The sequence below is a fragment of the Triticum aestivum genome, chromosome 5B, assembly GCF_018294505.1.
Source record: "Triticum aestivum cultivar Chinese Spring chromosome 5B, IWGSC CS RefSeq v2.1, whole genome shotgun sequence".
NCBI classification, from domain to species: Eukaryota; Viridiplantae; Streptophyta; class Magnoliopsida; order Poales; family Poaceae; genus Triticum; species Triticum aestivum.
The window spans coordinates 54,328,909-54,339,267 of record NC_057807.1 but is presented as its reverse complement, the minus strand read 5'-3'; the positions used below and the strand labels follow the sequence as shown (position 1 = coordinate 54,339,267).

The 10,359-nt window shown below is 50.4% G+C and overlaps 1 protein-coding gene across 1 annotated transcript; it reads right to left on the bottom strand.

The window, feature by feature from the left end:
* On the bottom strand, nt 1–6,009 carry LOC123110358 (homeobox-leucine zipper protein HOX33). Its single transcript, XM_044530851.1, has 18 exons — nt 5,591–6,009; nt 4,224–4,392; nt 3,968–4,074; nt 3,793–3,883; nt 3,601–3,696; nt 3,408–3,521; nt 3,226–3,309; nt 2,818–2,973; nt 2,665–2,739; nt 2,442–2,548; nt 2,163–2,355; nt 1,840–2,028; nt 1,671–1,751; nt 1,451–1,585; nt 1,018–1,346; nt 825–930; nt 563–712; nt 1–431 (listed from the first exon to the last, which is right to left on the bottom strand). Exons 1-18 carry the CDS (start codon nt 5,893–5,895, stop codon nt 279–281), a joined length of 2,640 nt encoding a protein of 879 aa, XP_044386786.1. The 5' UTR covers nt 5,896–6,009; the 3' UTR covers nt 1–278.
* Between the last annotated feature and the right edge of the window lie 4,350 nt (nt 6,010–10,359).

Sequence of the window (10,359 nt, the reverse complement as noted above, 5' to 3'; positions counted from 1 at the left end):
TGGGCACGCAAAGCAAAATTACAGGAACCGCAAGCCACTGTTCGGTTCATGACACTGACAGTTACACACACATACATAGGTCTTGTTCCCGATCAACACGGGAAGGAATGCCAACTATGTTTCGGTTCACGGCAACAAACCTCAGATCAGGTTCTCAACAAAGATGCAAACCATACATACCATAGCTAGGATGGGTACATAGATAGATAACTGAACCATACAAAACGGACAGACGACAGGAAGGTCTTTTGCTCAAGCAGCAGATGGGTAGATGGCGGTCACAGGAAGGTCCAGTTGACGAACATGAAGGCGAGGCAGTGTGGGGCGCCCGCCACGTCGTCGCCCACCACCTTCCACGCCACCGCCTGCTCGTACGACACCTGCCGCCCCATGCTCGATTTGCACACGCCGCCAGGGAGGTACGCGAAACCCTGTTGTATCAAATGGAACATCCCGTTCAGTCAGTCCTGTAACCAGCGGAGTGCTGCTCTACTCACTACTGAAAGAGATGATACATAGTAGGAGGTGCATTGCTGCTGGTCAGTTGGTTAGTTGAAGTTACCTGCTGCATGACCTTGGAGAACTCGGCGCACAGCGCCTTGCGCCCCTCATCGTCCAGGATCGCCTCCAGCGAGATGTCCTGCAGGTTCACCAGCGTCGTCTCCAGCATATCCAGGGCCGCGTTGTTACCAAACGTGAACATCGGAGCAGGCTAACCAAGGTTAACACATTGTCAAGGTTAGGTGGTGGTTTCAGTACAGGAAATCTTTTCATTCCTTTTTGAAGTAGGCAGCACAGGCAAAACAACTGAGTACAAAAATCACCTTCAGAGAGCAGCAGAGTATAGCGTCGCTGTGGTTCCACAGGAGCTTCAGGGGAGAGTCGGCTTCTTCAGTGTCCGACCAGCGGATCTCTTCCCCCGTGTGAGCCCTGCAGGTTTCCACAACTTAAGAAACAGTGGCCAAACAGAAGCATACATGATTTCAGGATAAGGCCGCGTAGAGGGTTTTATTTTACCTGTAGCTCCTTCCTATCCAGCTAGCAAGTGTAAGCGCCTCGGGAGAGCCTGGAGGGTGCTTCAGTTGGATCTGCGAGCCGCCGAGGCGAGAAGGAGCTATCGCCATGGCCACCCTCTGAACCGATGCCATTACAGCCCTCACATACTGCCTTGCCATTGCTGCCACGCTTTCGCGGAGGTGGTTCTCGAATGAGAACTGGAAGGCAATGGTCAGGACCGATCGCGTACTGCACCCACCTGGGGAGTCACCTGAACCACGCAAAGCTCCACCTGATCCAACATCAAGGGCGGACGCGAGGTCGAGTGTGCGTGTGGCAGATGGCACATCCTGCAGTCCAGTTTACAATCAACTAGTTAGCACTTAATAGTATCACAACTAAAACAAGATGAGGCTTAGGAATATAATAGCAGCATTGATCAAATGTTACTAACCGTCTTTGTGTCCAGTGGTATAACACGGAAGCCTGAGGGTAGCAGCGGCGCATCATCAGCAAAAGATTCATCTATAGGTGCAAAGACAAGCTGCGCGCAAGCGCCTGAAGCATTCTCATCAACACCGCTGCAAAGCTGCAGTTTCAAAATAATATCATCACACACTCAGGACACAGCAACCATATAACAACCTGAAGAAACAGTCAGAGAAATACCATACCTGCAGAAGGTACATATCTCGTGCAAGAAGCACCTCGTCGTGGCTAAAACCATGTCCTTCCAGCCTAAGGACCTCAAGGAACTGCAAATAAAAGGAATCTAGCTTGATACACTGATAAGGCAATTCACTATGATGAGAGAACTGAGAAAGTGCTGAATTAACTCGTTACCTCTTCATGCTCCAAGGTGTGTGCGAGTGGCAGTATAACCTGATTTCCCATGAACCCACCAGCTCTTAAACCTGGAACCGCATATGGGCTGGCCCTCAAAGAGGCAGCAGAATAAGCATCAACGCCAGGATCAGCCCATTCCGAGCGATGCTCCCTCAGAAATCGCACAAGTAAAGCAGGAGGGACATCCTACATTATCCAGAAGTACACTTGGTTAAATATGACAGGAGGGCTAATTCTGGTGATGCGGAACAACTGAACAAGCACGAAGATTGTCTATGTAAAAAGAGGGTCTATAAACTGAATGGAGTATCAGTAAATACCTGCACTAGCATTGATGCCTTTGCACACAAAATGCCACCTCCGATAGCAGAAAAGAGCGGGGAGGGGCTGACGTGGGATCCGACAAGCTTGTTTGGCGATGAGTTTACTGTGATGGTAATATCCTCAGCACCATCACTCGTCAGCAAAGACCAACCATCATCTGGAAATCCACTCACAGCATCGTTGAAGCCTCTGCAAAGTCAGTGTATCGAGTTTAGAGACATTGTAGACAAATGCAGATGGCTTGAAGACCACATGGCCATTCTAATGTTACTGACCTGCTGAGCCTTTGACTGAAGGTTCTGAGAACTGCAGGCTGGCGCCCGGCACCATAGGGGATTTCACCACTTGATTCATGCGCGATTTGCCTGATGTGTCGCAGTGCCTGCACATAAAGAGCCATTAGCATGACGAGAAAACCTTTGCCTGATATATCCCTGGTGCATCTGTAAAATAACAAATTCAGCTTTACTACAGAAGGCCAACTAATGGCATACATACCGCAATAGTCATCTTCTGTGCAACGATCTTTGGAGATTCATAGAGCGGTCTAAGGACTTCAGGCACACTCCAAGCCTATAAATACATAGAATTTATAAGATGCATTTCTTGGAATAGTATTCAAGTGATATGAAAGCCATTTTTGTTACTTACATCCAAATCAACATGATCCACAATGTGGATCATGGAGCCACCTCCCTCGCATGGTCGAATCAGATAACCACTAGGGAGCACCTCGGCTCTGATAAAACCAGGAGTGTTAGGCCCAGATGGACCACCCGTGGACTGAGTCAATGACCTTTCACAGATCTGCAGAACAACAGCATCACATTATAAGCAACACTGTGGGGTACTTACTGCAACTTTGAAGAAACAGCAGTAAAAGCACCATTACATACAGAATCATTACACTACAGTTGGAAGTCACAGTAATAATGTTCATCCAAACAGATTGAGCCCAATCAGAACATGACAAAGACCAACAACAATCAACAGCAACAACAAGAGGCTTGTATACTTATAGGTAAGATCATAACAAGCAATTAAAGATCAGTTTAATACCACAAGGCTGCCATCATCAAGTCCACAGGTGTAGCGGAGTGTCCAGAAGTCGCGGGGTGCCGCCAATGTCGTCGGTGCATAAGTCTAAGAAATTGAAATGGCAATGATCATCAACACGAACAGATCCACTAGTACAGCAACAAGCACACATAACTGCAACTCATTTCTGAGCAGATACACACCTGCATGTAGATTAGCTCGATAGTTCCACCATTACCCGTAGGGAAAACATGGAGGATATCAACGCAACGACAGTCGCGATACCAAGATGGACGATCCTTGAGGATCTCGGCAACCTAAAACGAAGCTTGTTAGGAGCTGCCTTATGACTGCAGTAAGGTAAACATGGAGCAATGGCAATGAGCAACATCATACCTTTGTGGGCTCAAGGCTCACAAGACCGCAAGCTCGGGCTGCTACGCCAATACAATTGTGCGAAACAGCGATGATTCCAATGGAATCCGGACCAGGCTGTAACCAAGTTCCAGTTCAGAGCGGTTAGAACAAACTTGGTAGAAAAACAGCACTATGTGCACTACCATCATATGTATACAATGAATGCATTACCTTCATTCCCATCATTTGCACCCATTCGACAGCAGTTCCGGTCGCCTTGGACAGGAATGCTGTCAAGGTCTCCTCACCGATTGCGAGAAGACTGCACAAGACAAACGGCATCTCAGCAAACTTGCATCGACCAAGGCCGATTTACCTAAGAAATGAGACTGGGCATTGCACTCACCCAGCTGGGTTGTTCGCATCCCTCTGCGGACGCGGGGCTGCTAGGGCTTGCTGCTGACCACTCGTCACCACAGACTCGCAGCTCGTGTCCGTGGTGGCCGCAGAAGCCTGCAGGATTGCAAGAAAAATGTTAACATGGGTAGGCGAAATGAGAAAGGCAGTAGCCATTGAATCCTCTGAATCAGCAACACGACATGAAACTATATCAAGTACATAAGCACACATAGCATCTAGAGAGAAGGGCAGTGTGAGCTCACCTTGTGGATCTTAGTCTTGAGACTCTTGACCGACGCGTTCTCGTAGACGAGACGCGACACCTGCTTCTGCAGCCGGTCATTCTCCTCCATCAGCAGCTTGTTCATCGCGGTGAGCTTCCGGTTCACCGTCTGCATGCGGGAGGACTCCTTGCGCTGCTTCTCCCGGCACCTGCATACACACCAATCACAAGAAAAGCCACACGCTTCAGCTCAGTGGCATGCGCACCTGGATAAAACTAGTGCTGAAAGGATAGCGGTGGCCTCTAACACAATGATATTCTTGTTATTAGGCAAAGGCAAGATCCTGCGATGTGCCCCCTTATGTCATAAAGTGCGCCTCATCAAATCAAACAGGAACAAGGCGCAAAAAGCCCTTTGCAAAAGAGACAAATGGTTAATACTAGTACGCAAATGGAACAGATATGTGTGAATCATTGCCTAATTGACAGTGATGTGTGTGTGTGCCTGCATCTGTGAAAGTCCACACCAGATTTCAACATCTTTGTAATGGGTTGAAGATTCTTGGGTCATGTTTCCCCTTCATGGGTACAGTGTGGTACTAGCAAACTACTACTACTGCCAAGAAGTGATGTTCTTCTTCATGTTCTAACACAGATTTACCAAGCACAGAAAAAATAATGTTGTGCTACATGTACACATCCACTAAAGATTCAACAAGAAAGGAAATAAAGTAACATAAGAAATGAGGTTAAATAAACTAGCACAGTAAACAAGAACACCAGCACACGAGACAGTAAGCAAGGATGCACAGGAAACAAGAAATGCCTGAGGGAATATCTGTTGGGGGAAACCCATTGCAGACCCAAAACAGCAGCCCAGATTTGGGGGTGACAGTGAGCCCAAATCTTCCCATATAAATCCAATGGAAGACATGTGAGGTTGTTTGACCACGAAATCCACAAATGGCAAAGAACAGTGGAGGTGCAGAGCCCAAATCAGTGTGGAGAGCTTGTCAAAATCTTGAGAAGATGCTCGAATACAAATAGAGCTTAAACAAAGACCAGATTCGAGCAAGCAGGCAGAGGCCGTCCTTTATTTAGGCGTTTACACTTAACTAGCACACAAAAATTAACCCCAAAAACGGAGGCACATTTGAACTTTCGCAAGAACGGAGTAAAGAAGGCACCAAATAAACTCCACCGAAAGAATCTACCACACCCAAAATTTCCCCAAGCTTGCCCCTTTCCGCGAGAAAACCACATTACTGAAATCCAAGCCCCCTAAAAAATGCACCTCTTCCAGAACGCAAAGGAAGCTGACTTGCCGCATTCCCGGCAGCGGCAGAGCAAAACCTAGAGCGGCCCAGATCGGAGGGAAAGAGGGAGAGGGAGGGAGCGGGTGCTGACCTTCGGTTCTGGAACCAGACCTTGATCTGCTTGGGCTCGATGTTGCAGAGGATGGGGCAGTCCCTGATGATCTGCTGGCGGCGGAGGGAGCTGGGCTTGGGGCACTCGTTGTAGACGCGCTCCAGCGCCTCCACCTGCTCCGGCGTGTAGCGGACGTACTTGCCCGTGTCCACCTGCGGCGCCGCCGCCCCCGGGGAGAGCCTCGCCATCTTCTTCCCGGCGTCGGTGCCGGTCGCCGCTGCTACCCGAAGAGGATGAGGAGGAGGAGGAGGGTGGGAAGGAGGCCAAGGACGGTGGCGCGTCATGGCCTGCGAGAGGGAGAGGAGGGAGCGTGGCGTGCTGCGCTGCGGGGGGTCGCCATGCCGTTCGCTTTCCGGTTTCTTGGGGGGTGGTTGGCGTTGGAAGGGGTGAGCACGCCCTGCCTCCCCTCGTTTTAATACTGCGCCCGGTCCAGTGGCCGAGCCAGGAGTGAGAGAGAGTGACCCCCCCCCCCCCTCTCTCTCTCTCTCTCTACTCTCTCTCTCTCTTCACTTTTGTGTCGAGTAGTAGTATTTCAGATGAGAGTGAAACATTTCCTTTCCTGAGATGATATTTTTTTTACTATTGTATCCTTTCTAGGATGCTTCTTATCTTAGATCAATTTCTGCAAGAACACTTCACTGCATGTTTACAAACTGTACCGTGTAGTAATTTCTAGCTCAAGCATCACTGCATGTTTACAAATTACTACTAGTATTAATCAAAGGGGCTATAGCTAATTTTGCTTGCTGATGTTGGAACTAATCGTGTCCCTTGTGTTGCAACGGGTGTGCACATACAGACATACTGGCAATCGTGTCTAAAAATTGAAAAATAATTGAGGTTCAAAGCAGAGAGCTCCAAAACGGACTGGGCCTGGGCATGGTTACAGTGGATGAGACGAGACGTGAGGGGACAGCTTTAAGCATCGCAAAGCTCCAGTGTCACAGAAGTAGTAGGATTCTTTAGGAATCGCAGAGAGAACCCAGAAGAAAGAAAGATTCTTCAGGCGTGGAGAGGGCGTAGCAGTAAAAAACATTGCCAGCGCTTTCTAGAAACCAGTGTGGATATTTTTTATTTTTAAATTCAAGCTTCTATTCTTTCAAGATTGAAACAAGCTTTTTTTTTCATAGTCTTTTATCCCCTGTGTCATAAACAATTTTCTGGCAGAACTCTGTGAGCTGTTGTTTCTCGAGAAAAGAACAAAATGGTGCTCCAAAAGCACCGGTGGAAAAATGAGCTACATGAAATAAATTGCAAAATGAAAAAAATGTGCAAAGATGAATAGTTTTTGCTGCAAGACATTGGCATGGAAAGAATGAAGGGGAATCAGTCGCCAGCTTGAGGAAAATGAAGGAAAAGAGGAGAAAAAGAGATGGGATGAGATGAGATGAAATGATGCAGACTGGCGGGCCTGCAGCAAAGAAAAGGCTTTTTATGCTCTGTTATCAATACTGTTGCTCCTGCAAATCTAAACAGTCAAAGCCACTGCGCCATCGCCGCAGACACCCCGGGATCTTCTGTGAGCATGCCACCCGGGTTCTCACCCCCTTACATACTAGACATGATGTAACTTGTTGCATACTAAACGGGTTCTGTGAGCATCGCCGCAGAAGATCCCGGGAGTAGGTCCGGCCCTGGGTGGCGCTAGGCCCGTGCGCTGGACTAGGACGAGAGGCGCGAGACGAGGCCCACCCGGGTTGACCGGTCTACAGCCGTACGATCGGGTAACAGCCCCTAGGTCTGGACGGCTGCGATTCGGCCTCGTGGCTAACTCCACCGTTTCGGAGGCCTCCCGTATCTTTGTTTCCAGCACCACTATTTTCTTACCGAAAGCGTGCTCTCTCTTTTTTACTCCCTCCGTCCCGAAATACTCGTCGGGCAAATGGATGTATCTAGGGGCGTGTTTAGTTGCCGTTTGCTACAGTGTCTGCATCGCATACACTTCTTCACCCAACCTGGCTATGCAAATGTAACCTCAAATGCACCATATGCATGTTGTTTGGTTGCCTGCATGCCCTCTTACCTGCATGGGCTGAACCACACTGTCTGGTGTTTGGTTGCCTGCATGTTAGTGGACAAACCTAATACATGGTGTTTGGTTATATGCAACGCCTGGTGTGTGGTAACCTCTTTGGCTAGTTGGTGAGGTTACCAGCACACTTCGGCACACCATGTAGCACACATCGTAAGCAAAGCAGAGTATAAACAGAGGATCAACTACTTAAGAGCATATTTTAGATAAGCAGTACGGCAGTTCATAACAGTTCTACGCATAAACCATAGCAGACTCGATAGTACTTAGGGAGGCCCCGACCCTACTCCTTGGCAGCGAAGGCTTCGTCATGCTTCCCGCACTTGTTGACGACCTCAATGCCATCGTCGTCGAAGATGATGACCTTGAGGGTGTCGGGAGTGAGGGGCTTGAACGTCACCATGTAGCCGATCTTGATCTGATGAACGGCTGCGTAGGTGGTCCAACCCTGATCCAGGGTCACCCTGCCGTTCATCAGCTTGACCTTCACCTTCTAGGAGCAGCCGGTGTTTGTTCCTGAGCTTGAACTCCGTTGGCACCGCGACGAAGTGCTTGATGAAGTCCAGGGGCATGGGAATGCACTCAAGCTTCGGGGATGACCTTGCAGAAGTGAGTTGGGCCATCCTCCTTGATGGTAGTGGTCGTAGTTGCGGCGCTTGTTGCTGGGGGGAAGGGCTCCTCCATGCCCTCGTCGTCGCCACCCTCAGGCGTCTTCGGGTCTTCCTCGGCGGTGGACGGCAGCTCAACCTCGTCAGGCATTGGGTGAAGGGGCTGCTTGCCCTTGCTGTCAACAGCCGGGAGCACCTCCGTGCCCATCGCATTGCTATCCTCGATCTTTACACAAGTCATGGAGTCAGGCATTGCACAGAGTTCATGGCTAATTCAAGAGCTTGCAGTTAAAAAGGCATGACTGTCACTCTTCTCCTCCTCTCCACCCCCCCTATATTTACTCACCCTGCCCACCACTATTTACCCACCCCCTCTCTTCTCTCACTGTCAACCTTCCTCCTCCCCATCGCCATGAGCTCTAGCTCCAGCTCCAACGGCAACCCCTTCCCTTGGGGTATTGGCTGGAGGGCCTTCTTCCTCGGGTGGACGGCTGGTGACCGGACCAAGTTCGAGAACACCATGGAGGTGTGCTCGAACTTCGGCTCCATGCCGGCAATGTAGAACGAATCCAATGCCGTGCTCATGAAGGCCACTCAAGATGAGCTGAAGACGCTGATTTCTGACCCAGCGAAGGGCGCGATGGCGGTTGACATCCTTCGCTGGGCCATGAATCAGGCCGTCTTCGACGACCCTAAACAGAGGAAGAAGTGGCACAAGTACAAGACCTACTTTGCTCCTAATGACCTCCATGCCGCGGTAATACTGGGAGACGGGTATCGCGCCGCCGCTGGTCATCAGCAGGGAGCCTAAGGAGGAGGAAGAAGAGGTGGTGCACATGCCAGGTAGGGCGCCGGAGCCAGTCCGTCCTACCTGGTAGATCGACCTCGACTCCGCCGAGGACGACGAGGACGATCCGCCGGCCCGCACGGTGATGAAGAAGATGATGAAGGCCAGCGGCTCGACCAGCCGCTCCGCACGCCGGTGACGGCCACCGCGGTCAGCCGGTGTCCGTTCTGTACCCCTTTCCCCCTATTCCCCTATCCCCCAATCGCTAAATCGACCGATCTTGCATGTATGAACTGCTATGAACTACTAAGAACTAGTATGATTTACCCCTATGCTTAGCTACCTCTATTCCCCATTCCCGTCTGCCGTGGATCGAATCTATCGCCGTGGATCGAGTCGGGCGTTCATGTGGAAGAGAGAGAAGTGCTTACCGCCATTGGGGTGTCCGGTGATCTTCTTCCTCTGCTCCGATCCGCCGCCACCGGTGATGGAGTCCGGTGGTCTTCTTCCTATGCTTCGACCCGTCGCCGCCGGTGAGAGTTGGGGGAGTGGGGAAGAGTGGGGGAGAGGGAGCGGTGAGAGGCGGTGAGGCTAATAACTGTCGATGCTTCGGGAAGCAACGCGGCTTATCGAGCGTGGCCGCGCACGTGCAGCCGTGCCCGCCCACGTGCACCGCTCGGGCCTGGGCCTGGAGAAACTGCCGATTCGTGTGTTCCCAGTGAGCCAGGCCCTGAGGTGCTTTAAGAAGCATGCGATGCATGCCCAATAGTGTATGCGGGCTACCAAACAGGCTGAATCCTTCCCGCGCGGGCCTGGTTAGACCTCACACAGGCAACCAAACACGCCCTAGATGTATTTTAGTTATAGATACATCTATTCTTATCCATTTCTCCGACAAGTATTTTGGGACGGAGGGAGTATTTTTTTTGCGGATTATCGAAAATGTACTTTACCACTGGAGGAACATTCATAATATTGTAAACCATGGCAATCCCCTTCCATGTATGTACATTCGGCTTCAGATGATTTCTCTATTTCCAGCTTAACTTTCCGAGCTTCGATTATGCCGTTCCATGTACCTAGACCATTGAGTTCAAATTAGAACTCCGCCTTCGCCTCCGCCGTGGCAAAGTCACCCGCCTCCTCCATGGTCTGGTCCTCGTCGTCGATGCCTGTCTCTTCCTCCTTCGGCAGCTCCTCCTTCGAAGCATCCACTTTCGGCACCTCTTCCCTTCCTCCTCCTCCATCGCCGCAAGCTCAGCAAGGGTGTGTGCCTCCTCCACGGTGTGTGTCTCAGCTTGGATCTCCGCCCGATATTCGG